We start from the raw sequence: 27,989 nt of genomic DNA on the forward strand, positions 1-27,989 counted from the left end.
CCCGGTGGGGTGGGGTCCTGGCCACGGAGCCCGAGGGGGCTGAAAATCTCCGCCAGGTGTTCGTGAGAACCTGGGAGGAGTCTGTGTCCACGTGGCAGGGTCTTGAGGGATCTGTGTGGGCACAGCCTTTGTGGGGAGGGATGGCAGGGCGGTGGTGACTTTGGGCGAGGCATTGGCAAAGGGGGTCTGGTCGGAGCGTTGTGTGTGTGTGTGTGTGTGTGTGTGTGTGTGTGTGCGCGTGCGTGTGTGTGTGCGCCCGCGCGTGTGCGTGGCCGCGGTGGCCGGCTCAGGGCCGACGCTTGGGGTTGGGTCGTGCGTCCCACGGGTGTTGGTTTCCTGTGAGCACACGCGGCCCTCGGAAGACGAGGGGTCCAAGCACGACCCGGAAGGGCACACAAAGGGGGCGTCGGGAGGCTGCGGCCACCGAGGCGCGGGGCCCCGTCCCCGCTACGTGGCCACGCCCCTCCCGGCCCCGCCTCTGCACACGCCCCCTCGCCTGAGGCACCGCCTCGTCCCCGCCCCCTGCCCTGCTCCGCCCCCCGGGCCCGCCCCTGCTCCGCCCCGCCCCGAACCCCGCCCCCTCGGCGCGGCCCCGCCCCCGGCCCCGCCCCCGCCCTCCGTTTGCGCCGGGTCCGCGCTGCCGGCCGCGCTCCTGGCGCTCCACGCTGCGGCCGCTCCCAGCAATGATTAACCCGGCGGGCCGGCCGGCGCGGGGCCCGGGGCGGAGGCGCGGGACCGGGGCGGGAGCCCCGAGGGCCGCTCAGCTTCCTGCTCTCGCCCAAGTTTCCTCGTAGAGGGCGCAGTGCCGGCCGGGGCCCGCGGCGCGGCGCGGCGTGGCGCAGGGCGCGGCGCCGGGCGCGCGTGGGCGCGGAGCGGGCCGCCGGGGTCACCATGAGGACTCTCCGCAGGTTGAAGTTCATGAGTTCGCCCAGCCTCAGTGACCTGGGCAAGAGAGAGCCGGCCGCCGCCGCCGCGGACGAGCGGGGCACGCAGCAGCGCCGGGCCTGCGCCAACGCCACCTGGAACAGGTAAGGCCGCGCCCTCCCGGGCCGCCCGCCGGGCCCGGGGCCCCCGAGCCCCGGGCGGACAGGGAGCCCTCGATCCGGCCTGCGGGCGAGGAACGGCGCCTTCAGCACCGCGGCGCTTAACAGCTCGCCGAGAACTTGCTCCGCCGGAGTTGTGCGGGCCGGGAGGGAAGTTTAGTGCAACGTGTTTCTAGAACGGAGGGACCAGACCGCGACCTCGGGGCTCGTTCCGAAGCGCCCAGCTGGCGGGCGACCGGGTGGGCCTGGCGCCCGCGTGCTTGCCTCTCCCGCCCGGGGTCTTCCCACGTCGCCGCTCCGTGGCTCATGGCAATCCGAGAGGTAAATAGAGCAGGAAGTATTTTTCCCATTTCTCGGATGAGCAAATGAGCCTCAAGGGCGCCGTGGGTGGGTGGCCGCCGCGCTTCCTGTCCCGGAGTAAAGGTCCCTTTGGTCGGAGGGGGGTGGGCGGGCAGTTTCCCCCGAGCGGCCCCTGGTCCTCCCAGCTGTCTGCAGGGAGGCAGCAGCTGCCAGGCATTCCTCAGACGACCCTCCCCCTCCCCGGGGGCCGTTCCCAGACGAGCAGGGGCGTGGGAAGTACCCCCACCCCCAAGCTTTGTTTGAAGAGCAGGGCTGGGATCCGGAAAAGAGATGGTTTATTTAGTGGGATTCCCCAGCGTGTCTGCTCCTGAGCCCCCTTTCAAAGTAGACGTTTCCACGGAAAGGAAAAGGGAGGGGAGGGGAAGGGGGGGGGCGTGGATGCGGGCAGTGAAGTGTGGCCAGATGCACCCGCTGGCTGTGGTCTTGGCCCCCAGGACCCCGGCCCTCAGTGTGGACACACGCTCATTCCGTTGATCCGGAACTTCTTGAACACCTTAGTGGGCACAGGGCCGCCAGCCTAAGAGCCTTGTCTGTGCACGGGGTAGGACACCATTGTCCACGTGCTTGCCTTCTGTCCCCTACCAAGTTGCAAACCGCTTGGAGGCACGTTTGCCTCAGTTTCCCTAGCTGTCAGCGGGCATGTGCCTGTGCATTCCTCCTTACTGGGCTGGTGGGGAGACTGCGAAAGAAGGACGCTCATTGGGGAATCTCACTGACGCAATGACTTCGCTATGTGATGAGTTGTTTTCTTCTCTCTCAGAGTTAGGGAGAGAGATGCAGCTGTCCTCCTCATTCCTCTGCTTTGGTTTAGAGGGAGGAGCCAGACAGACTTAGTTCAGTTCCCAGCTCTGCCTCTTCCCTGCTGTGTGGCCTTGAGCAAGTCACTTAACCTCTCTGGTCCTTGATTTCCATATCCATCAAATGGGCTAGTAATGGTGTCCACCTCACAGGGCTGTTGTAGGGATTAAGTGCAAAGACACGTATTAAAACCCTCTACACAGTGCTCAGCACATAGTAGGTACTCTGTAATTCATGACTCAAGCCCAGGCACATGTTGGGGTGGGTTTGTAAGGAGAGGTTGGGGGGGGGGCTCAGGAGCCCGCTGGTTCCTGAGCACTCACCAACCGGCAGCTTCGTGAGCTCCTCTCCCCCAGCTGGGGTCTCCTGCAGCCACCCTCTACTCCTACTATGCGCCAGGCCCCTTCGTGTCCCTTAGCTCACTTTGCCCAGCGAGGGAGTTACTTCTGTCACCTCCCCCACTTTAGAGGTGCAGAGGGGGACCCAGAGCACCCGGCCGACCTGTCCATGTCACGGTCACCCATGTAGGACATGGCAGAACCGGAGCCCCTGCTCTCTCCTCCCCAGGCAGAGGGGAGACTGAGCCAAGGGCAGGCGAAAGCACCTTCCTCTGCCGGGTCCCTGAGCAGGAGCGGTGGAGGGCGGGGGTCCTCTCTGGTCTCTGCCTGCCTGCCCGCCCCTCGCTGCTCCCCGCAGAGCCCTCGGGACCACGGCCTCACGCAAGACAGCTCTGTCAGTCTCCGGGGCCTGCCTCGCCGAGCTGTGGATTCTTCATTTGGAGCCCAGGGTGCGCCCCCTTTTATCTGTGCGACCGTGCTAGTCTCACAGGGCTGCTGAAACACATTGCCGGCAGCTGGGTGGCTGAGATCAACAGAGACATAGTCTCCCGGGGTTCCAGAGGCAGAAGTCCAAAAGGAAGGCGGCGTTAGGACCATGCCCCCTCCAGAGACTCTAGGGGAGTATCGTGCCTCTTCCAGCTCCCGGTGGTTTCTTGGCTTGTGGCCGCTGCCTCCCCCTCCATGTGGTCTCTCCTGGGTCTCTGTGGCCGGATCCTCCCCCTCCTTTCTCGTATAAGCACCCCCGTCATTGGTTGTAGGGCCACCCCTAACCCGGGATGATGGCTTCTCAAGATCCTTAACGAATCTGCGAAAACCCTGTTTCCAGGAGACTTGGATTTCTAGGGGATGCCGTTCAACCCACTGCAGGGGCCCTGGGCACGTCCCCTGAATTTCCTGCGGCCCCTTCCTCATCTTGACACGGGGCGAAAATACACAGCTCGCTCTCGTGAGAGCGGAATCCACGCGTTCATTTAACCATCCATTCGTTCGCTCGCTCCCTGGCCCTGAGCTGCTCGGGGGGGCGTAGAGTCAGCAGAGAAACAGCAGCGTCCTGAGCTTGGACGAGGTGGAGGGAGTTAGGAAGGAAACAGGGACGCAAGTAAAGGACTGAGGTCACCGCAGGTCGTGTTTAGTGCCGGGGAGAAGATAACGGGGGGGGGAGGGGGACGGTATGTGCTGACCGCGCAGCTGGCCGGCCGCATTTCATTCTTGCATCTGGAACGTCGATGCCATAGCGGTGCAGGGGAGGTTTGAGTGAGGGGTGGGCGGTGGCCGGCCTGGAACCATCCAAGGTGTTTTCTGAGCACCTGCTTCTTTACGGGCGGGTTTGTCCTTCGAGCCAAGCCGAGTGCGGGGCTGCAGGCAGGTGCGTGTGTACAGCACGGTCAGGGTGGGGGCCTCGGAGGGCTTACCTGCCGCCCCCACCTGGAGTCCCCCTCCCCCCACCCCCGCTTCCTCGAGGGCCGGGACATGGCAGGCCGTGTCCCGCTCTGTCCACGCGTTCCCCTGGCCAGCCCCAGTTAGCTCCTCACTGCCTCTGGACCCCATGCAGGCGTGGGGTCTCTAGCTCCATGAAGGTCATGCCCTTGAGCTGAGGGGCCAGCCGAGGGGCGAGAGGGAGCTCCCCAAACCTTGGCCCTAAAGGCCTCCCCAGCACAGGCCCCGTGTGCATGCATTTGGGCCAAAGGGTGGAATCCGTCAGGGAGTTCGCTATTCCTTGCCAGGCCTGGATCAGCCCAGTGCCCACCCCACCTGCTAAGTGTGGGAGGGGAGGCCCCAAGCAGGGTAGAGCGTGTGGCCCTGTGGTGCCAGGCACACTGCCTGCGTGTGATACTCACTCCCCATCATCTCCCTCCAAGGCTGGGATAATTGTCTTCAGCTTACAGATAGGGAAACTGAGGTACTTGCTCAAGATCCCGGGGGGGGGGGGGCTTGGCAGGGGGCGGGGGGGCCTGCCCCAGGGGTGGCTTGAGGCCACTGCCCAGGGACCAAGAAAGGTGGGTGACAGCATGTCAGGGCAGAAGCAGGGATCCAACCTGGGGCCGACTCCGAAGTCTGCGTTTCTGCCGACACCTCAGGGGGTCTCCGAGGGGCCACGGGAGGCTGGCTGAAGGCTCCAGGGTGATCAGTTGGTTGGGGGTGGGGGCCGGAGGCTGCTGGGGGCCTGTGCTTGGCTCCCCTACCCGGCCCCTGCCTGTTCGCTCTGGGTCCTGAGCCTCCCGCCCGCCCCAAGGCAGCCTGGGTATGGTCAGCAAAGCAATGGCCCCCCCCAAACATGTCAACACCCTGGCCCCCCAGAACCTGTGCATGCAGTAGCTTACGGAAGGAACTTCGCAGGTGTGACCGAGTTAAGGATCTCGAGAAGGGGGTCCGGTGTCGTCTCAAGGGTCTTCGCAAGAGGGAGGCACGGGGGGGGGGGGGGGGGCGGCGTGAGGGAAGGAGGTGGCCGGGTGGAATCAGAGAGACCGAAGGCGCCACGCGGCCGGCTGTGAGGACGGAGAAAGGAGGCCGGGCCGAGGAGCGTGGGCGCCTCTAGAAACTGGGCAGGGCCCGGAGACAGACTCTCCCCGGAGCCAGTCACGCCAACACCTTGATTTCAGCCCCGTGAAACTGATTTAGGACTTCTGGCCTTCGAAAACCTAAGAGCACACATTTGGGTTGTTGTGAGCCACTGTGTTCGTGGCATGCGTGACGCTCATTCCCCCCCCCCTCCCCCCCCCCCCCGCCACGTGCTCTGGGTCGTCACTTCTCCCACCCACCAGCCCGGGCTCGGGCCGGCTGCAGCCCTCCCCAGCACGGCATCCCGCACCCGCCTCGCCACTGCGAAGGGCGGTGTGAAGTCCAGGCAGGTGTTCGAGGACGTGGGCACTCCACTGTCCCCTCTGTGGTCAGGACCAGTGGGCCAGGGCCCTTGCCGGGTGCCCAGGGAGGAGCAGAGGTGGCCTTGGGTCCCTCCTGCTCAGCCAGGAACCCTGTTGGGGGGGGGGGGGGGCGGGGAGCAGCATGTGAATCAGCCGGGTGGACTGAAACTGGGATGTGAGCGACACCTGTTTGCTGAGGAGCAGAGGAAGCTGGCACAGGGCTGGAAGGGGCACCATCACCCCCATTTTCCAGAGGGGCCGCTCGGGGCCTGGCCTGGGGGCAGGGTTGGATTCCAAGTCACCTGCCTCCTTTGCCTTTCACCTGGACGTGCGGAGGAGGCCGTGGGCACTGCGCCTAGAGCGGCTAGGACAGCCAGGAGGCCGGGCTGGGCGTGACTCCCGGGGTACTGACGAGGACATCGGGGCTCCATCTGGTTGCCCTTGGAGGGACGGGGCAGAGGGAGGACCAGAGCCCAGCTGTCGGGGGTGGGGGGGGGGGTGGCAGGAGGAGCCCGGGGGCCCCATGGGGACCCAGTGGAGCCCAGCTCACCTGCCCTTCATCACTTACTCGGCCATCCCTTCCCACGGAGCCCGTGAGGTGCACCAGGCCTGACACCATTGGGAGGGGCCCAAGGAGGTGGCCACCCCGCTCAGGGTCTGGGCTGGCCTTCTGGGGGCACCTGCCCTCCTCTCTGTGTCCTCTGAGGTCTCCGGTGTCCAAATCAGGGTAGGCGCCGGAGAAGGACAGGGCTCGGCCTCCCGGGCACCAGGGAGGTGCATCGGCCTGAAGGACCAGAAGCCTGGCTTTAGGTGGGTCCAGATCAGATCCACTCACTCTCTGCTGGGGCTTCCCGTATGGGCAGGTGGGCCGCGCTAAGACAGGTGACGGCGGGCCAGAGAACCAGCCACCGGGGCCCCTTCGGCCTGCAGCCCCACACGGGCGCCGGCCCAAGCCAGGGTGGCCCCGGGCAAGTGCCCCCGGGAGCACTACAGCCAGCCTTTCCTCTCCCGGCTTGGCTGTGCCCCGCCCTCTTCCTGGGCCCTGTGGTCCAGGCCAGCCCTGGTGACAGCAGGTCTCGGCACTGCCCAGGACGCCCCGAAGCCTCACCGGGGGGGTCTCGCGCCTTCTCCCCTTCACCCCGTACACACCCAGTGCCCAGGCAAGAGATGCCGGGACTTGGCCCTGCCCTCCTGCCCTCCTGTCCTCGTGCACTGGGGAGGGGGACACGCTCCGTGAGGGACTGCCCGGCTGAGGGGAGGCCATGGGTCAGCTCCACTCAGGCCTCCCCCGAAAGTGCCCTCGGAGGCCACCTGTGGTTTCCTTGGGACCGTTTGCCAGGGCCCGAGGCTGGGCCGGCCCACCCCTGGTCCGGAGGCCCCAGACCGGGGTGGCTGGGGTTTCACTTCTATTTTTGGGGAGACGGTAAGTCACGTGAGGCCCTCTCGCCCCCCCCCCACCCTTCCCCTCCCCGAGTGGCTCACGGCAAGGCTTTTGGTTTGCCCGACTTGGAGTGCGCAAAGGAACGGGATCTCAGGCCACAGCTGGAGGGAGCAGGGCGCTGCCTGTGTGCGTCCCCGTGTGGGCAGGGGCCGGGCGGGAGGCGGTTTCCCAGCCACCCAGTGCCGCGCTGCGTGTCGGAGCCTCCAGCCTCGGTGTTTCCTTCCGTAGTCTGGGTGTGACAGCTCACCCCGTGCGGTGGTTATGGAAGGCAGAGATGGAGAGAAACCACAGAGCAGATGCTGAGCGGTGCTGGGTCCGGGGGACACGCCCCTCCCCGGAGTCACTGCTGAAGAGTCCCACGGGCAGGTCACAGTTAGGAATCCACTGTGTGGATGGGGAAGCCGGGGCCCAGGTGGCCCGGGTTCGCGGGATGGGGGAGGGGTGGGAGAGCTCGAGGGCGACCCCTGGGCTGGGCGGGGTGCTGCTCAGATACAGGCCTTGGGAGAGTCAAGGGAGGTGATAAACTCCCTCGCTGACAGGTCCTCGCTGGCCAAGGCTCCCCGTGCAGCCCCAGTGCGGGCCTGGGGGTCGGGGACCAGGGCTACATAGTAAAACAAAAGACCTCCCCTCTCCTCAAAGAAGGCCGAGGTCAGCTTTTTCTCCAACGCGGGGTGAGGAAGGAAGGACGGACCTGACTCGGGGGCCAGGGGAGGGGGTGAGGTCTGCGGGGGCGGGTGGGCGGGACGGCAAGGACAAAGGCCCTGAGGCAGGAGGGGGTGATGCATGTGACACAGGTGTAGGGTCACCCCTGGGCTGGGGTCCCTCCGGAAGGCTGACCGGAAGAGGAGGAGGGCCACGGGCAGGCCGCCAGGAGCAGGTCTGTGCGATGAGCCGCCCAGGGCTCGGCCTGCACCGGCTTCCTCCCACCTTGGGGCCTCCGTTCTTGGTCACCTCTGCCTGAGGGCGGCCCGGCCCCCCAGCAGCCCCCACAGGGCCAGAAGTGAACTTGCAGCTGTAGGGACTTCAGCGTGGCTGCTGGAGGACCACTGGCTTCCTGGCGGGCTTTTATCTCTTTGGGTTGTAGATGGGGAGCAGCCTTACGGTGACACAGTGGCAGGGCCGGTGACACAGTGGCAGGGCCGGGGCCAGCGGGGACTTCTAACAGAGGCGAGCCCGGTCCGGGCCCCACCCACGCCCTGAGGCTCTGGCCAGGCATTTCTTCCTCACGGCAGCCCAGGGGGTGGGGGGCAGGCACACTCGTGACCCCCTTTCAGAGACGGGAAACAGACGTTGGAGGACACGTGTCTCAGACACACGAGTACGTGGCATTCCGACGCCAGGCCTGGGGTAGTTGGGCATCCCAGGTCATGTGACTGGTGTCCCTCCCCGTCTCTGCGAGCACTTGCTGAGAAGCTGGTAACTCCTGGTGGGCACGGCCCCTTCGCGCCGCAGCCCTGCCCAGACCGGGTTCTTTGTGGGGAGGCTGCATGGAGAGAGGGAGCAGCTATCGGGTGGGGAGCTCTGTGCCCGCCCGCAGGGGACTTGGCCTCTATGAGCCTCTGTCTCCCCATCTGGGATGTGGGGGGCCAGTCCACATTCCCAGGACAGGTAGAGCTAATGAAGACAGACAGGCATCGGGAGCTTCGTGGCTGCTGCCCGATCCGTGATGGGAGTGGCAGCGTGGGTCCAGCCGTCCTCTCTGCCCTGAGAACCACAGCAGGAGGGGGGTGGAGCCACCCACACCCGGTTCCCGTGGAGGGGGCGGGGGGGGGCAGTGCTAACAGGAAAGTGAATCAGGAAGGTTGCAGAACGGGAGTCTTCATGGGAAAGGCGGGAGGGCTTCTTGGAGGCAGTGGCTTCTGAGCTGGGTCTTTAATATGAATGGTTCCTTGCCTCATAGGCAGGGGAGCGAAGGGCCTTCCAGGAGAAAGGGCAGTGGGTGCAGAGACCCGGAGGTGTGGCAGCCTCGGGCAGGTCCAGAACTCTGAGACTTGAGTGTAGGATGCCCCGGAATGCAGGGAGGGGGCATTCCTGACGAGCCTTGAATGCCATGTCCAGGCCTTGGGCTGTATCTTGAGGACAGTGGAGGCCTCCCAAGACCCTGGTCAGGGAGGTGACTCCCTGACTTGAGGCAGTAGGGAGGCAGGGCCGGTGTAATAGGTCCAGGCACGCAGGGAGGGGCCCTGGCTTGAAGGGAGGGGAGGGGTGCTGCGGAGATCCAGGCGATAGAAAGGGATCAGACTTCAGGATAGATTGGCTTTGGAGAACGAGGGATAGTCAGGGATAAATTTTCACCAGATGTTTACCAGCTTCTCCTTCGAGCCGGGTGCTGGGTATATAGAGGCGAGTCACGAACAACGCAGGACCCTGGGCTCTAGGGCTTTGTAGATGATGGTGGCAACAAGTTAATCAAATCACACATACACGTGTGGTTACACACGGACAAGTGCCGTGAAAACTGGCAACAACACGTGATCTAAAGGAGGTAAATGTGAAGTGGGGGAGAAGCAGCCAGAAGAAAGGGCGTGTACAAAGGCCCTGGGGCCGGAGGCAGCTTCGCCATCCCCAGCGGGACAGATAACGTGAGCGTCCAGTGCTCAGGGATGCCAGGAGCCGGCAGGGGGCACCGGGAAACCCACAGTGAGCGCCAGGCTTGGACGCATCAGAGGGTGGGACTGGTGATCAAAGGGTGTGCCCGGGAATAGAGGGTTCGAGAACACAGGAGGGGGAGCAGAGTGTGGGCAGGCTACACGAGACATCCTGGGGAGGTGACTGGGAGGTGCCTTGGTGACTCAGGCCCAGGGCTCTGGGGAGGCGGGGGCTAGGGCTCGACCCCAGGAGTGAGATGGGAACTGAGGCTTTGGTGTGGACAGGGTCCCAGGAGGACAGCCTTGTAAAAGCCAGCACCTGCTTCCGACCGGGCCCTTTTCTGTCCCGGGAGCAGAGCAGGGTGGGCTGCTGGGAAGAGGCAAGGCAGAAGGGAGGCCTGGGAAGGCGGGGAGGGGGTCTCGGGGCCCCGATGACACCTCTTTCTCCCACCTGCAGCATCCACAACGGGGTCATTGCCGTCTTCCAGCGCAAGGGGCTGCCCGACCAGGAGCTTTTCAGCCTCAACGAAGGCGTCCGGTGAGTGGCCCCGTGTCCCGTCCTGGGCCTGTGAGCGGCAGGGAGGCCGCAGCCACACCCTGGTCCCCCAGCCACACCCGAGACGCCACCCTGAAAGCCACGGTGGGCAGTGACCCCTGGGCCACTGTGTGCACCTTGACTACGGCCCTGGTCGAGTGGCTTTTGAGCCCGCTGGACCTTCACCCCCACCCGTCCCGAGGACTTTCTCTTCGGGGGAAGCAGGGTGGGACTTGGACAGTGGCTCAAGAGAACGCCCACATTCCCCGCTGGTTCTGAACATCACGAAGGATATTATCCTGTTAAAGAGGAAGGACCCACCTGTCTAATGACGGGAGTGTCGTTCCCGGAAAGGCAGTTACCCGGCCGAACGCCCCTCATTTCCTGTGAATGGCCAACCAGCGAGCACTGGTGAGGGAGCCCGAGACAGACCAGCCGCTGTGGGCCGGACACCGTCGTCACTTGCGGGGGATCCGCAAGGCCAGCCGCGTGCGTCCTGCTTTGTGATGGAGGAGGCTGAAGCTCAGAGAGGTCAAGAGACTTGCCCAGGGTCACACAGCTGCTCAGGGAGGCATTTCCTACCGCTGTGCCCTTCCCTTCCCGCCCTGTCCCCGTGCCACCCTGTCCCCGTGCCAGCGTCTGGGAAGAATAGGCAGCCCAGGTCTTCATCGGCCCAAGGTGGGCATGAGGGACGATAGGGACAGGGATCGTTCGCGTACAGAGCACCCCAGCAGAGTGGCAGGGCTGAGGGGACCCTTACAGAGAGGGAAACTGAGGCCCAGGGAGGGGAAGGAGCAGCCGAAGTCACAGAGTAGGGGCTTGTTGCCTCTCCCGGGCCCCCTCCGTGTGACCCGGCCAGGGGCTCATGTGGCTGCTACGGGTGGGGCCCCAGGAGCCCGTGTTCCTCACCATGCCCCCCCCCCCCGCCTTAAGGAAACAGGAGTTCGTAGGAAGCCTGAGGAACCTGCTGGATGTCTAAACAACAAAGCAAGGGGAGATATTTCTAAATCCAGGAACAAGCCAGCCAGCGAGGCCCCCCGGCACGTCCTTGCCCCCCAGTGGCCTAGACAGTGGTCACGATTATCTGGCTCTCTGTTGCCTCCGCCTCCCCACAGGGACTGTACCTCCAGAGCGTGCGTCCCTGAGCCCAGCCCTTGGGGGCCGTCCCAGAGCAGGCGGCCTCTCGAGGGAGGTGGGGGGAACAGACAAGCCCCCCGGGGCCCTAGGCTCCCCTCTCCAGCCCCAGAACCCTTACTGAGGCAGCCCTGAGGGGTGGGCACCTTCTTGTCTGCATTTTCCAGATGAGGAAACTGAGGCACAGAGATCGCAGGTTGCTCGTGCTCACGGGGCTGGTCAGTGGAGCGGAGACTCAGGTCCCTGACCCCAGGGCCTGTGGGTCCTTCGGGCCTGCCCCCCTGCCTGCCCCGCCCCCCATCTCTTCCTTTTCTCCATCACATGGCCACATTAAGTCAAGTGAATTTAATTATGCTTGATATCCGTTAGCTTTGATCTCACGAGAGAGCCCTGTGACGGGAACCATTGATCGTACCGTCACCTGAATGTCCGCCTCGGTTCTCATGGCCGGGAGTGAGATTGGGGTCGAGGCGGGGAGGGGGCGCGGGCATTCCCCGGCTGTGCCCAGGCATGGCCAAGTCCAGAGACGGTGAATAGTAACAAGACTCTGATGTCTGGCCATGACCCTTTCTTCCCTGTTTTTTACATATGTATATATATATATATTTTTTTTTTTGACATGTCATTCACTTTTTTTTTTAAATGTTTTTATTTTTGAGACAGAGAGAGACAGAGCATGAACGGGGTAGGGTCAGAGAGAGAGGGAGACACAGAATCTGAAACAGGCTCCAGGCTCCGAGCCGTCAGCCCAGAGCCTGATGCGGGGCTCGAACCCACGGACCGCGAGATCGTGCCCTGAGCCGAAGTCGGACGCTCACCCGACTGAGCCCCCCAGGCGCCCCGACATATCATTCACTTTTTAAAAATGCACAGTTGAGTGGTTTTTAGCATATTCACGGAGTGGTGCAACCCTCACCCCTGTGTCGTTCCAGAACGTTTTCATCACGCCCGCCCCCCCGGCCCCTGGCAAATACCAGTCAAGTTTCCATCTCTGTACCTTGGCCTGTCCCGGACGTTTCACGGAACGGAGTCGCGCAACGTGCGTGCGGCCTTTTGTGGCTGGCTCCTTCCGTGCAGCGTGGTACCTTCAGGGCTCGTCCCCGTCCGAGCCTGTCACTACGTCATTCCGTTCATGGCCGAGCAACACCCCCTGCTCGGGAAACCGCGCTCTGCTTGTCCGCTCACCACTGATAGATCCGTGGGTCGTGGCCACCTCTGGGTTGTCACGGACGGCGCCGCTCTGAACGCGCCGTGCAGGGTTTGGTGTGGACGTGCGTCTCCGCCTCTCCCGGGGGCGCACCTGGGCGCGGACGGCTGCATCGCGTCACTGCTGTGGTTTGAGGAGCCACCGGCCTCCCGCCGTGGCAGCCGCACCAGCTTCCTTCCCGCGAGCTGCGTCTGAGGGCTCTGCTCCACCACCTTCTCCCGGGGGGGGGGGGGGATCATTCTAACAGCGCTCGTCGGGTGTGGGGGGGAGTGCTGTCTTGTGGTTTGGGCTCCTATTTCCCCGATGACGCACGACAGGAACATCACGTGCCCGTTGGCCATTTGCGTGTCATCTTGGGGGGAGATGTGTCCCCGCGTCCCCGGCCCGTTTCTCAGTGGGATCGTTTATCTTGTTGTTGTTGAATCGCAGGAGTTCTTTGTATATTCTGGATCTAGACCCTCGCCACGTACCGATTTGCACATCCGTGCCCCCATCAGTGAGTTGTACGCTCGTGTTCTCGGTAGTGACCTTGAAGCCCACAGGTCTCATTTCGGCGGGGTCCGGGCCGCGGGCCTAGCCCTCGCTCTTCAGTGGTTCCTTTGACCACCTTTCTCCTGAGGCCCCCCCAGACGGACACGTTTTGCATGATAGTTTCTCCAGATAGAGAATAAGTCACTCTGGGTTGCAGAGGACTCGTGCTTAAGCACCCAGACCTCTTTTTACCCCACTTCGGACGGCATTGCCCCTGCAGGACTCGTGCAGCCCCTACTTTCCTTTTCTTAAGTGTTTATCTCTTTTGAGAGAGAGTGGGCACAGGGGAGGGGCTGAGAGAAAGAGAACCCCAAGCAGGCTCCTCACTGTCAGTGCAGAGCCCACTGCGGGGCTCGAACCCACGAACCTCGAGATCATGGCCTGAGCTGAAATCAGGAGTCGGACGCTTAACCGACTGAGCCACCCCGGCGCCCCGCAGCCCCCCTTCTTACACAGTCAGGCCCCCGGTTGCCCTGGTTGTGCCCAGCTGTGCAAGGCCTCTTGCCCCAGGCCCAGCAACCCAGGCCGCTGTACATTCTGCATTCCTTGTGCCTGCCCTGACCCTGTGGCTCCTGCCAGGGTGACTGTCTGGGGCGGCCTCTCCCCCAACATTCGACGGAACAGCTACTGGCGTGCCCGGGGCCAGGGGGCTCGTGGAGTCCTGAGGGCCGTGCGGGAGCCTCTGGGCGCTTGTGGGAGGGAGCTCGGCCACCTGCTCTGGTCCCGAGAGGCCCTCCCTCCCGGGCTCCCGGCAGACATGCAGATCATCTGGCCCAGCCCCAGCTCCTGCACGAGGTCCCGCTGGCCCTGCGGCTCCCAGGAGCCAGCAGACCTGTCTGGACAGGGTGGCCGTGGCCGCGGCCCCTCAGGCGGCACCCAGGCTGGTCCCCCTGCGGCGCCTTCCCCAAGTGGCGTCCCAGGGTGCAGAAGCCGCCCGGAGGCTCCCCTGTGGGTACAGGAGCAGCCTAACCAGCAGGCCCCACGGGACCTCACCACTTGCCCCCCCCGGGCCTCAGTTTCGGCATCTGTGGAATGACCATGGTTCCCTTCGTCAGCAACTGGGAGAGGCGGTGGGCACAAATTGGGGGACGCTCGGCCGGACGTGCCCTTGCCCCGGACGTGCCCTTGGGCTCATGTAGCAGGTCAGCAGCAGGGCAGAGGGTCTGCTCCGCCCTGAAGGAGACCGTTCGTTCGTTCGTTCGTTCATTCATTCATTCATTCATTCGTGTTCATACACACTTCCACCAGCGATGGGCCAGGGAGAGGGCGAGGAGGGCTTCACGGAGCACCTGCTGTATACATCAAGGGTGAGCCGTGCCCTCACTTGACAGCCTGGGCCCTCCTGCTCTACCTTCTGGCGTGTCCCAGGCCCCAGATGAGGGTCCTGGAGCTCAGTCGGGGGAGGGGCTATCTGAGAAGACTCAGTCCCTCCCTCCTCACCCTTTGCTCCCTGGCCCTGCCCGGAGCGGCCCCTTGTGTCTTTCGTGTGGTGACCTTGAGACAGACACCGAGGCTGGACGTGGGGGGTTCACACCAGGAGCTGAGGTCACATCTGGTCCTTGGAAGCCCAGACAGCTGGGAGGAGGAGGTGGAGGGGCTGGGGCTGGGGCTGGGGGCTGGCGGCAGAGGGTCACCTGGCTTCACACGGGTCAGCACCCCATCCCCTCGCTGTCCCGGCAGAGCTCAGCCTGCTGGGCGCCTCTGCTGCTAACTTCACAGCTACGCGGGGACGGCGTTGGGCTGGGACGTAGCGTGGGTCCCGTACTAAGAGAAGCTGCCCGCCAGGGGCGTGGGACAGGGCCCTGGGGCTGCCTTTGCTCTGAAAGGCAGGTTCCTCGTCCATCCCGTCCAGGGACACCGGCCCCACCTGGCAGGCTGTTGAGAGCTTAGGTCTGTGCCTGGCCTGGCTGTGGCCCCCGGAGCTGTCAGGAAGCGTGTCCCTCCCTGTGCCCCCGGCCCCGGGCACCAGGGAGGACAGCCGGTCAGCTGCTGGGGTGCTAGCTACCTCCCCCAAGCCACCTGTCCTCTGTGCGTCACTCAGCTCCCGGGCCCCGCCCCCACTGGGGGGCAGCCAGCCCTGAGCCGGGGTCCCGCTTTCAGTTCCACTGGGAAGGTAGAATGTAGCCACCCCTAAAAGGCCTTTGAGGACCGGAGCACCTACTTAGTGGGGGGGAGGCAGGCGAGTTCAGTGCCCCCCAGGCGTGCCCGCACATGCGCACACACAGCTACAAGGCCGAGAGGAGAGGTGAGGTTGAGCGTTGGGCCTACCGTTGACATGTTCCAGGCTGTGCGTGGTGTGGAGCGGGACGCCCGCCGTTCTCTCTGCCCCCAGAGCGGCGCAGTGAGTTGTCAACGTATGTACAAAGGACGAGGTTTGGATCCTAAGTCGGTGTGTCCTGTGTGGCCTCGGACAAGTCCCTTGACCTCTCTGAGCCTCCTTTGCCTCACTTGTAAAAGGGAACCATAGTCAGCACCTACAGCGGGAGGAGAGAGTCCAGAGGGTGCGGGGCGGCGAGCTCCGGGGCCGGGCAGGCGGAAGAAGGGGTGAGCCGAGTGGTGGAGGCCCAGCACGGCCGGGGGGGGGGGGGTCTCCCCGGAGAACGTGAGAGGTGCTCGGCCTCCGGGGAGGCGTGGCAGGTGGCGGCGGGTGTGTAAAGAGCCACAGCTGAACGCCGCGGAGGCCTGAGGCCCACCGAGCCCCCGCAGGGCTGGGGCAGGTGGGCCAGGCCGGCCTCCCGCTGCCCAGCCGGCCCCCTTGTCCCCGCCGCGTGGCCTCTGAGTCCTGCTGCCGCTCACTGTCGTGTCCCCTCCTGCCCGCAGGCGGCTGCTGAAGACGGAGCTGGGGTCCTTCTTCACGGAGTATCTGCAGGTGGGTGGTCTGTGCCCTCCAGGGGGCCGGGGGTGCTTTCCGCGGTGGCCAGAAGGGCCGGGGTCACCTCCTCTCGGTGGGCGTGTGGAGCACAGGCTTTCCGGGGCTCTGCCTCCCCTTGACTCAGTTTCCCCATCTGTGCAGCGTGGATTGTCGTGAAGGTTAACGGCGACGGGCAGGTAAAGTATCCGCATTCGGGGTCGTTACGGGTCGTGCGCCTCCTGGAACACCGGCCTTGGGGGCTCCCAGACGTCCGCATTTGGGTCACCGTGTGGCGTCAGCAGCGCGAGGCCTCTGTGTCCCCGGCTGTGCCTCAGTTGACATCCGTGACACCTCATCTGGCCAACAGGCCTGCAGGGTCACGGACACATGGGACCGTCTGTCCGGGTCACCAGCCAGGAGGGGCCGGCAGAGGGCCCCCCCTCCCGTGGGTTTAGGGCTGCTCTTCTCATTGAACAGCTTTGCCGCGGCGTGATTCCCGTGCAGCGCCCCCGTTTAAAGCGTGCGGTTCGGGGGGGGGGGGGCTCCTTGTCCTCCCCTCTGGTTCCAGAGCCTCCCCAGCGGAAGCCCCACATTTAAAAATAATTTCTTAACGCTCATTTATTTGTGTGGAGGGAGGGAGACGCAGCATCCCAAGCAGGCTCATGCCGTCCGCGCAAAGCTCCCGACGTGGGGCTCAAACTCGCGAACCGCGAGATCGTGACCTGAGCCGAGGCCGAGAGTCGGACGCTTAACCGACTGAGCCCCCAGGCGCCCCAGGAGCCCCACGTTTCTAAACATCCTCCGTTCCCTGCTCCCCACAGCCCCTGGCAGCAGCCATCTGCTCTCTGTGCCAGAATGTTCCTGTTCTGGAGACTTCGTGTCAGTGGCCTCTCGAGCCTGCTCCTCCCGCGAGCACGGCCTCAGCGAGGGGCATCTGTGTTGCTTCCGTCGGCGCCCCGCTCCTTTTTCCGGCCAAATAACATTCCACTGCGCGGAGACACCCCGTTTTGTTTTTCCTCCCGTCCGTCGGTGGCACTGGGCTGTTTCCACCTCCTGGCTGTCGGTGGTGCTGAGGCCACACGGTGTCGTTCTCGGCCAAGACCCCGGGGGCAGCGTGACCGCGTGCAACCGCGCACTCTGGGCCTCAGGTCGCTGACGGTGCTTCACGCGCCGGGACGTCCGGCACGGGGCCCCTCTTGCCCGAAAGGTCTTCCTTCGCCGTGGGATGTTGTCTCTGAGGGGTCCCCGCGGCCACCTCCCGTCTGACCAGCCCCGACAGTTGTCACTGCCCTCCGGGGGGGGGGTGGTGAGCTGACGTTCACCCTTGGGCCTCAGCTGTGGCTGGGGGCCTCCCGGGGGCCTTGCCTGCCGGCCCCCACCCCCCCCCCCCCAAAGCAGTGACGGCATCTCTGTGTGTGGCTTTCAGAACCAGCTGCTGACAAAAGGCATGGTGATCCTGCGGGACAAGATCCGCTTCTATGAGGGTGAGTCTGGCGGCCCCGTGGCGGGGACTGGGCGCCTGGCCACCCTCCCGGCCGCTGTGGCCGCTGGGGCTCTGTGCCCCAGGGCTCTGGGTGGGAGGGCAGGGGAGGCGGGAAGACCACGTCTGACCCCAGGAGGAGACCTTACTGGGGAGAGCGTGTGCCCTCCCACGACCTGCGAGAGCCCGGGGGGCGGGGGGCTGAGAGCCATCGGGGGAAAGGCCCTGCGTCCCCTCACTGCCCCCGGGGCCTTCTGCCACCAGCGAACCCCGTCCCAGCAGCCCGGAGGAGCCCCAGGGAACTAGCTTAGGGCAGAGGTTTGCCCTGATGCTCCTGAAGGGGGAGGCTGGCAGGGGGCTGCTCCCTGGCTGGGCACAGCTGCCCTGTGGGGTTTGGGGGGGGCCTCAGCTTGGCCCTGGGCCTTCCAGACGAGTTTTCTCTTTTAAAGTTCACACCCACCCGTGAGACCTCCGGGTCCTTGTCCCCTTCACGGCTAGTGGCAGCTCAGCGATGCCAGGGGCTCCGTCTGCAGCCGCACTGGGAGCAAAGGGTGGGGGCAGGTTCGAGCCCAGGCCAGCCCGGCCCCGGCCCCCACGAGCTCCAGCCGGCCTCTGCCTGGCCGGGGCCTCAGCAAGCAGGGAAGGGTCTTCAGGCTCCCGCGCCCTCGGCCTCCTTGCAGGAGAGAATTGGCGTAGGGAAAGATGGAGTAACGGGAGGACCCGGCCAAACCACGCCGCCTTTTCCAAGGCCGGTTTCGTTCCAGGCCCCGCGCCGAGTTCAAGCCCCAGGAACGTTTCTGAGCACGTTCCGTGCACCAGGCACCGGGCACGTGCTTCCTCTGTGCCGGACTGTCCTGAGGGTTTTCCGGCTACCGATCCGTTGGGTCTCCCGACGACCCCGCGAAAGAGCCGTCATCGCTGCAGCCGCTGCACAAAGAGGGAAACCGAGGCACCCAGGCCTGCTTCCTGGGCCCACGCTGCTGCCTCGGTTCCCACTCTGATCCTGGAAAGGAGGGGTGCTAGCCCATTTCGCAGAGCAGGACGCCGAGGCCAGTGGCCTGGTGGGTTCCGGCTGAACTCAGAGCCGCTTGTGCCCCGGTCTTCCTGTACCCCCTGCTTCTATCGGGCGGAAGCTTCGGGGCAGGAGCCCGAGAAGGGCCACCAGAACCAGTCGAGGGGAGGCGGAGACACAGACCGCCAGAGCTTTAGGCTGGCTTCCTGGAGGAGGCAGCAAAGGAAGCCAGCCGGGCAGGGCAGTGGGGGTCTGGCGCCGGGCGGAGACGCCCTCCCACGCCCGTCTCCTTACTCGGCACATTCCAGCGCGCTGTGCCTCCCACCAGCTCCGGACCAGGGGAGCTGGGATCCTCAGAGAAGAGAAGCTTTGTGCGGCTTAGTGGAGTCGTGCCTGGAGCGGCCGTGTCCGCCAGGCCACCCAGCGGGGGGGTGCCGGCCCCAGCCGGCCTCCCCAGGCCTCGGGGCGGGCATGGAGCCCCAGTCCGGGGGCCGCAGGGCCTGGCCTCCAGTTCCCATCCAGCCCAGCTGGGGACACAGACACGGGCCGTAAGGTGGCAATTCAGTGTGAGGACTGTCAGGGTGAAGGGAAGCTGTGGGGAAGGAAGAGTCCGTTCCATCTTGGCAATCAGGGAGGGCTGCACGGAGGTGGTGGTCCTGGAGTCAGGCCTCAAAACGTGGTCCGTTCGGGAGGACGTTCGGCCCCTTCAGTACGTACCGTGGGGACAGCAGCTGATGCCGCACCCTGAGGGTCAGCCCCTGGAACCCACTCCACCCGCCTCCTGCCCCCATGTGGGTCCCAGGGGAGCTCTTCCTTGAGACCCCTCCCTGTGGCCAGCCGTGTCTTCACCTGTGCCTCTGCTGGAGGGGGATGGGTGGTCTCACGCGGGGTGGCCCCAGGACCTTGCTGCCTACCCCCCCGCACTCCCTCCGGCCTCCAGCGAGGCCTTGGACGTCAGCTCCCAAGCGGAGAGAGAAGCAGGAAGTCCGGAGGGACAGCCTGGAGGGGGAGTCCCTCTCCTGGGCCATTTCTGAGGGTGTGGCTCGGTGGTCTTCGCTGCAGCCAGGACAGTCCCCTCAGCGGGCAGGCACGTGAGACCTCCCCGGAGGGGCGCAGGGTGTCCTGCAGGCTCCAGGCCCCGTGTGTATGAGGACACCCGTGACGCCCGCCCTACGGAGGATCACGCTGGGGTCCCGCAGCAAAGCAGAGCAGGGCCCCAGCGCCGTGCCGCCTGACTCTGCCCACTGACCACCCCGTCACCGCCCCCCTCCCCCGGCACCCCTAGATCCCAGCGGAGAACGTGGCCAGTGGGCGAGGCCGTGCTTCCCGGCCCCTCGTGCCCTCGTGGGGCCCGGAGTCTGTGTTTTACGACATCTGCCTTCCACAGCATTTCCGCCCCGTGGGCTGGAGGACGGCCCGCGGACGCCGGCCTGGCCGGTGCCCAGAGCCACCCCACGGCCGGCCCAGGGAACTGAGCCGCCTTTCTTCTTGCCCCCAACGGCGGGGACCTGAAGGGACCTCTGGAGGGCAGGGCTCCGCAGAGCTAGGTGTGGGCCCCCAGGGAGGGTCAGGAGCCGGCCGCCGGCTCGGAGCCTCGGTGCCGGCAGATTGGCCGGGCGCAGAGGCCACGCCACCTCAGCTGGGTGGGCTTTCCTGGGGCTGCCCCCTCCCAGAGCCCTACGCAGATCGGGGGGCTTTATGGGCGGGGGAGGGGTGGGGCCCAGAAACCAGAGAAAGTAAGGAGGAGCGGCAGAGGCCCCTGTCCAGCCCCCTGGCTGCCGTGGAAGCGTCCAGACAGCCCCACGTGAGCAGTGCGGTCTGGAAAACCAGCCAGCATGTGGCGCTTAGCCCTCCCGCCCAGAGACACCCCCACACCCCGTTTCTCCGCAGCCGGTCTCCAGTCTGGCTCCCAGGGGGTTGGGGGGGGGGGGTCCCACCAGGCAGAGGCTTTGGTGACACATCCCGGGGCCTGCTTGTCTGAGACCCCGCAGCCGTTCATTCTCACCTTCCGTCCAGTCCAGGCAGGGGGGCTGAGGGCTCAGCGCTTTGCACTTGCTGGGGGAGCCCAGAGCCGGCTTGGGGACACCTCTGTCCTCAGCCTCAGGGGCTGTCCTCCCCGAGGATGGACGCTCCTTCCCCGGGGCTGGCGGAAATGCCCAGAGCTTGACCACATGCCTCCTTTCCACCCCGAGGATGTCAGTCAGCCTGGCCAAACCATCCTCCTAAATCAGCTTGGATGGCACCTCCTCCAGGAAGCCCTCCCTGCCTGGTTCTCTCCGCTTCCTCTCCTGCCTGGGGCATGTTGCTGCTCTTGGATGTGGTCTCCCTGGCTCCCCGGATCCCACCTCAGGCAGCCCGGGGTGGCAGGGACCCGCGGCCTGAATCTCTTGGAGACTCCGACTCTTTGCCCGTTGAGGTCACCCCTTCAATGGACAGATGACTGTGCTCATAGCTGCCGTTCAGGGTCCTGCTTCCGTGTCCTGTGATGAGTCTGGGGGCCTTTGAGGCTCCTCTGGACGCCCGGCGCGGGCTCTGGAAACACCTGCATGGGTGGATGGATCCCCCACCTGCTTGAGGGTCACTGTGGGAACCGGACGGGACCGGGATGTGCGCTGCGGCCCCTGTGGCGGGGGCGGGGGGGTCCCGTGTGGGCCTGGGCTGTGACGAGGGACCAGGAAGCAACAGGCAGCACTAACCAGCACTTTCTCCGCCCCAGGCCCCGTTTCAGCCCATCTCATCCCTGCAGCCCTGGGAGGTGGCCCTTTCACTGTCCCGTTTTATTGGTGGGGAGGCTGAACGGCGGACTCCGGGCCACGGAGCTGCTGAGTGCTCTGTGCTGTCGACCTGGGGGCGGGGGGGGGTGGGGCCCGGAGCCGGGCCCTCTGCTCCTGGGGACGGGGGAGGACTCCCACCCGGGGGGGGGGGGCCCTGCGGGGTCTGACACGGCCCTTTCGGGGCGAGCGCAGCGACGGCTCCCTGTGCCCACAGGACAGAAACTGTTGGACTCGCTGGCGGAGACGTGGGACTTTTTCTTCAGTGACGTGCTGCCTACACTGCAGGCCATCTTCTACCCGGTGCAGGCGAGTGGCCCCTGCGGCTGTGGGACCCCCAGGGCCCAGGGGGGAGGGGCGCGGCCCGCGCTGGCCTCACTGCAGGCCCCCCGGCCCGGTGATGGGCAGGTGCCTGGACCTCCCAGAGCCTGTCTCCCACCCACAGTCTGGAAAGAAGGCCGGTCCCCCCCGTCTGGGCCCCGTAAGGCCCTGAGCAGCACGGAGTAGGCTGTGCCCAGCACACAGTCGGGGCTCGGCCAGTGACGGCGACCCTCCCCTTGCCTGAGGAAGCTGACGGGGCCCTGTCTTCAGGACGAGGGTCATCCAGGGAGGAGGACGGGGCGGAAGGGGCCTGAGGGCCGGCGGGGCCACGGCCCCGGGTCTGGCCCCAGATGTGTGGACGCGGAGGGAGGCGGGGGTCTCCCGTGACGGCCGCCGGGCGGGGCGCACCGTTCTGTGTCTGCAGGGCAAGGAGCCGTCCGTGCGCCAGCTGGCCCTGCTGCACTTCCGGAACACCATCACCCTTAGCGTGAAGCTGGAGGGGGCGCTGGCCCGCACCCACGCCCGCGTGCCCCCCGCCATCGTGCAGATGCTGCTGGTGCTGCAGGTGGGCGGGGCCCCCGGGAGGCCACCGTTCGCTCCTGCGTCGGGGGCGTCCGTGGAGGGGGCGGGGGGCAAGGCCAGGCTCCCCAGGCCCAGAGCACGTGACCTGTCAACAGGGGAGAGGGAAGCGGGAGGGGCCCAGAAGGTGTGGGAGGAAGGGGGGAGTTCAAGAGAAGCGGAGCCCGGGAGCGGGCACGGGCCCACAGCTGCGCCTTCGCGCCCCTCCCGCCCCGCGACGGTTCCAGACGTTTCCGGGGCACGCGGCTTTTCCCCGAGGGGGCAGCTTTGGGAGGGGGCCAGCAGCTGGGGGCGAGTGGCCTGGCCGAGACAGCAGAGGATCCGACGGGCCACCGACAGCCTTTACCGCAGACAGGGTCTTTTGCAAACCGCCGCGCCCCAAGCCCCGTGACGGGCGCGGCACCCCACAGTTTGCCGGCTCACCCTCCAGGGTGACAGGACGGAGGCAGGCAGCTGTCAAGCACCCCGTTTCACAGGTGGGAAATAGGATCCTCGCTTGCCCAGAGCCAAGAAGGCCTGGCCTCACCCACGTCTGACAGGCTCCGAGGTCCTGTTCTTCCTCCTCGCCCCCCACCCCCACCGTGCACGCGGGCACCCTTGATCAGGGTCTGCGAGGTTGGTCCCGGGGTCCCGGGCAGCCCAGCCCGTGCGGATTCCAGGGCAAGGGAAGGGCGGATGAATGTCGGGGTTTGAAGGGTCCCAGCGGCAGGTGAGAGCTGGTGGTCGTCCTGGCGGCCGAGCAGGATATGGGACGGGCCCGCCGCCGGGCTTTTGAAGGGTTTTAGGTTAGACCTTGGCCGGTGGAAGCAGGGTGTCTCAGCCTCTTTCTTCACCTGGGTGACACAGTGGAACCGCCTGCCTGCAGGGCAGGTTCCAGGATGAGGGGGAGAAATCAGATGTAAAGCCCTCTGTGGTGCTTCTGGGAGCCCACGGGGGCCGGGCTGGGATCTGGGGCCAAGACGGAGGTCCCACCTGGATCCCGGCACCCAGGTGGGTGGCCAGGCTGGGGCGGTGCTGCCCCCGGTGGCCCGTGTGTCTGACGCAGCTTCCTGGGCTTAGCCCCGTTCCCCCACTCTCCTCCTGGCCTGCGCTTTGAGCGACCTCATCTCGCAGCCCCAGTGAACTCGTCCCAGATAGATCTGAAGACACAAATGCTGGTTAGCCTGTGCTGAGGGCCTACTGTGTGCCCTTTGCTTCACCGGCAGTCAGTCCCTTCCCCCCCCACCCCCGTTGCTGGGGCCAGAGGCAGTTCCGGGAATGTGGGGTCCCTCGTGCCCATCTAGATGGCTTATGGGGTGCCCATGGAATCCCGCCCCCCAGACCTTTGGTGTCTGTAGTGATGGCTCCTCTCTCATTCTTGATGTTAGGAATTTGTGTCTTTTTACTGGTTGGCCTGGCAGGAGGTTTAACGACATTATGGACCTTTTCAAAGAGCCCGCTTTTGGCTTTTTCTCTGTCGGTTCCCTGTTTCGGCCTCATTGAGGTCTGCTCTTACTGTTTCTCTTCTGCTCCTTGGCTTCCTTTGCTTTTCTTTTTCTGGTCTCCGCTTAGATGGCTGACTTTCGGGCTTTGTCTTTTCTAATAGACATCCGTTCGAGGCTACGCTTGCCCTCAAAGCACAGCTCTCAGCGCATCCGGTCAATGTGGATCTGTTTTCGTTTTCATTTGTTGCCAATCGTTTTAAGATGTTTGTGAGGCTCTCTTCTTTGATCCACGTGTCATTTAGAAGTGAGGGAGTTCCTTAGTCTCCACGTATTTGGGGATTTCCCCCAGTTATCTTTCCGTTCTTGACTCCTGGTTCAGTCTCGCTGTGGTCCGAGAGCAGGTATTGTATGATTTTTTTTTTTTTAATCCTTTTAAATCTGTGAAGGTGTATTTTACGGCCCAGAATGTGGTCTGGCTTGGCAGATGTTACGCGTGGGGCTGGAGGAGAACACGTGTGTTCTGCCTTCGTTGGGTGAAGGATGGCGATTAGGGCCAGTCGATCGGCTGTAGTGTTGAGTTCGATGTGTCCTTCCCGAGCTTCTTCCGGGGCCGGTCTGTCCCTGCGCGAGCACAGGGTTCCCCCACCGAGGGAGCGGACTAACTCCCGCGAGTTTCGCCTCACACCATCTGACGCGCTCGTTGGGCGCAGGCACATTAGAGGTGGTTACGTCGTCCCAGAGACTTGACCGCTTCATCGTGGCCTAGTGACCTTCTTGACCCCTGCTGACTTTCCTTGGTCTGAAGTTCACCCTGTCTGAAATCAGCTTAGCTGCCCCGGCTTTCCTGTGACTGGCGTCGGCGCGCAGGGCTCTTTCAGCCCCTTACTTTTAATGTGTGTGTGGGTTTCTCGGGGGCAGCATGTCGCTGGACTCTCTGGCTGTCTTTTGACACATTGTGTCCAAGTGTATCTTGTCCTGTGAGCAACTGGCAACCCCCTAGAAGAGAGGCGTCTGCTACCGTGGATTCAGACATTCATTCGGGGAGCACTCACTAATGGCCTCCCATGTGCCAGCCCTCTGCCTCGGCTGCTGGGGGCACAGAGCTTGCCCCTCCCCCCCCCACTCTCCGCATCAGCAAGACCAAGGCTGTCCTGGGGGCGGCCGCCTTCCTCAGGTTTTGGCCCTAATGGAACCGAAGGGGGTAGAGATCCCTTCAGAGCTCTGGACAAGGGGGCTCAGGGAGGAGGTGGACGGGACCTGGCCGGGCCGGCAGATGAGGGGCAGGGCTGGCTCGACCCGCTCTGCCCGTAGCGCTCTATGGGTTGAGGGCAGGGGGCCCCAGGGCATGAGCTGCCCTCGCTGGGGGAGGTCAGCTACTGTCTCCCCGAGGGCTCCCAGAGGGAGGAGACTACCCAAAGAGCAGAGCTCCGAGTGCTCAGCCTGGCTTAGCCACCGGGCCCTTTTCCACGGGACGTCACATGCTTTCGGACCGCGCCGGCTGCTGTGCGCAGAGGGCAGGCTCCGGGGTGTCGAAGCAGGAGAGGGACTCGGCGGCCCCAACTCGAGAGAAAGGGCTGGGGAGGGGGAGATCACTGTGTGCCCTGCGATCGGGGCAGAGACCCCGTGGGAATGGGGAGGAGGGACAGGCCGTTTGTGGTGACCTTTGAGCTGAGGCTGGCTGGGCCACGGAGGCAAGGAACAGGCCATCTAGTGACCACCTGCCTCCCTCCCTCCCTCCCTCCCTCTCTTGCAGGGGGTGCACGAGTCCCGGGGTGTGACCAAGGACTACCTGTGTCTGGAGACGCTGATCCAGAAGGTGGTGTCGCCCTACCTGGGCACCTACGGCCTCCACTCCAGCGAGGGCCCCTTCACACACTCCTGCATGCTGGGTAGGGCTTGACTGGGCCTGGGGCGGAAAGCTGGGCGATCCCTGACCCCATGCACCCCTGCCCAGGGTCCAGGCCTCCCAGTGAACAGACGGCCAGAACCACACCCCACTGGGCATTTGCTTTTCGGTCATGAAAGCACGAGCCCCGCTATGTGCCGGGCCCTGGACCCACTAGGGCCTGGGGTCCCTCCTTCAAGAACTGAGGGGGGCCTGGCAGGCAGACACCGTGTAGGGTGATGCGCCGACCCCCCTGAGAGCCCCGCAGGGGCCTCTGTGTTCCCAGTGAGGTCACATCTGTGCTCAGTCCTGAAAGTCGAGACTGGCCGGCAGAGGCCGCGGCATGTGCAAAGGCCGGGAGCCCGAGAAACCTACCTTGTTTGCAGAATCGCAGGGGAGGGGGAAGGGGGGAGTGAGGCTGCCTGGCTTGGTGCTCCTTTAACAGAGGGCCCGCTGGTTCATTCAGCTCTGTAAACAGAGTGGCTCCTATGTGCCGGCCCCTGTTCTTGGCCCTGAGGGATCGGCAGAGACCAAACCCCACCCACACGGGCTCTCGCCACCAGGGAAGGCAGACCAACGACTAAACAGTCCCCAGAGGAGTCCCCAAGGTGACCCATACCCAAGTGATAAGAGGCCTGTGGGTGGAAAGCCCAGGCCAGACTGGAGGGTGACGGCTGAGCTGAAGGACCAGGAGGAGCCAGGCCTGGGAAGAGGTGCACGTAGAGCGTCCTGGACGGAGGGGGCAGAGGCACGAGGGCCACAGGGAGGAGAACTTGGACCCTGCCCGGCTAGGAAGGAGCCTCCGGCTCCCGCCCCGGAAAGGCCGCTGAGCCGCTCGCCGTGCGCAGTGCTGCCACCTAGGGTTCACTCCGCGGAACTGCAGGGCCCCGAGTGGGAGCCTGAGCTCTGCCCACCTCCCCCTTCCCACCCCCGCTGTCCTCTCCTGCCCCCTCCCGGGGCGCCCACCACACTCGGAATAAAACCTCAGCCACGACCTCACGTGGAAAGGCCTTTTGTCATCCTGCCTCTGTCCTGGCATTTCACCACTTCCTGACCTATGGCCCACCCACGTGGGCTTGTCACCCCTCCCCCCCCTACACACACACACACACACACACACACACACACACACACACACTGGGACTCCTCCAGGCAGGAGCTGAGCCTGCCCTGGAAAGTGCTGGCTAAGATTTTTGACTGCACAGGTGGGGAAACTGAGGCATGTGTACCTTTGAATCAAGCAGTTGACTTGAGCACCCCCTCCCCCCCCCACTCCCTCCACCCACCCCTACCCAGCTCCTGTCCATCCAGGGTGAGGCTGGGACTCAGGAGGGAAAGGAAGGCGTCTCATCGGGGCAGACGCAGTGTCGGAGCTGGGGTGGGAATCCGTGTACCCCTCCCTCACTTGCCAGGCTGCCCCCGCAGAGGGGTGAGGTGGGGCTGGGCCGGGCATCTGCACTCACTGGGCTTTTCCCCGTGGCTGCCCGTTCCTGCAGAGCTAAGCACACGGCAGGTGCTGGCGAAGGAATGGCCTGGAACACACAGGTGCCCCCGTTTCCCGAATAGACGCCTCCCGCCCTGACCCCTCGTCTGCCTGTCTCTGCAGAGAAGCACCTCCAGCGTCGCTCCCGCTCAGGGGACGTCCTGGCCAAGAACCCAGTGGTGCGCTCTAAGAGCTACAACACCCCGCTGCTGAACCCCGTGGCAGAGCACGAGGCCGAGGGCGCGGCTGCTGGCGGCCCGGGCATCCGCAGGCACTCGGTCTCCGAGATGACGTCCTTCCCCGAGCCCCAGGGCTTCTCCGACGCGCCTGGCCAGGGCCCCACCGCGGCCTTCAGACACTCTCCGGTCCCCCCGTCGGGGCCCTGCCCCAGCAGACTGTATCCCCCCGCCCAGCCCCCTGAGCCCTGCCCAGACCCAGCCCGCGGCTCCCCTCCCTCCTCCAGCCCGGAGAACCTGGTGGACCAGATCCTGGAGTCCGTGGACTCGGATTCCGAAGGGATCTTCATTGACTTTGGCCGGGGTCGGAGCTCTGGCACGGCTGAGCTCGAGGGGACCGGGGACCGGCAGAGCGTCGTGTGAGGGCCTCGCGTCTTCACCGACCCCGTGTGCGTGTGCCTGTGCCTGTGGGGTGTGTGCGTGCGAGAGGTTTTTTTTTTTTTTACTCCGTCCCGACCCGACCCGTCCCGTCCGCCACGGGCCCCGGCTCTTCTGCCATTCCTGAGTCTTTGCTGGAAAAACCGTCACCGCCCCGGCCCCCAGCCCCACCCCATGCTGGGTCGCACGGGCCGCCAGGGGCACTGGTCAGCCACGTGTGCGCGGAACAGACACGGCCACTCTGGCCCTCCGGCGTCCCCATCCGCAGAGACTGTGAATCCTGGCTCAGCCAGGCCTCCGGAATGACTCCCAGAGCAACGGGGGGGTCGGTGGCAGACCCCCCTCCCCCTCGCCCTCACCTCAGGCCACGACGTGACCTCCTTGTGCCAGCCTGTCCCAGACCCTCCCAGCAGGGCGGCCGCGGGCAGGAAGAGGATAGAATAAAACCTGTCTGCCCCCATCCTGAGCTCGTGTCTGCGACGCCAGGCCCCAGATGTCCTCCCGCGGTCCCCACCCTCAGATCTCGCCCACCACCCGCGCTGGGACCACCCCTCCCCGCTCCCGGAGCAGGGGGGTGGTGGGGGGTCTCCCGTTGCCTCGTTTCTGTGTCCCATCCTGACAGCGGGGCCCCTGTAGGAGGAGCTGGACAGCCTCAGGAGTGGCTGGGACCACAGCGGGTAGGGGCACACTCTTATTAAAGGGTCAGGGGTCGGCGTGGCCACTAGGGGGCGAA

General features: G+C 65.1%; 1 protein-coding gene across 1 annotated transcript; it reads left to right on the plus strand.

Moving 5' to 3' along the window:
* The first annotated feature begins 891 nt into the window (after positions 1–891).
* On the plus strand, positions 892–27,716 carry PRR5 (proline rich 5). The gene is made up of 8 exons (XM_047065674.1): positions 892–1,028; positions 9,887–9,967; positions 15,657–15,705; positions 17,114–17,171; positions 21,168–21,259; positions 21,696–21,836; positions 25,028–25,163; positions 26,766–27,716. The coding sequence occupies exons 1-8, from the start codon at positions 892–894 to the stop codon at positions 27,239–27,241; spliced, it is 1,170 nt and encodes a 389-aa protein (XP_046921630.1). The 3' UTR covers positions 27,242–27,716.
* The last annotated feature ends 273 nt before the right edge of the window (positions 27,717–27,989 follow it).

Source organism: Lynx rufus, unplaced genomic scaffold (genome assembly GCF_022079265.1).
Source record: "Lynx rufus isolate CCGP_SWC_20201006 ecotype Redwood Valley unplaced genomic scaffold, mLynRuf1.p SCAF_7, whole genome shotgun sequence".
Classification (NCBI taxonomy): Eukaryota; Metazoa; Chordata; class Mammalia; order Carnivora; family Felidae; genus Lynx; species Lynx rufus.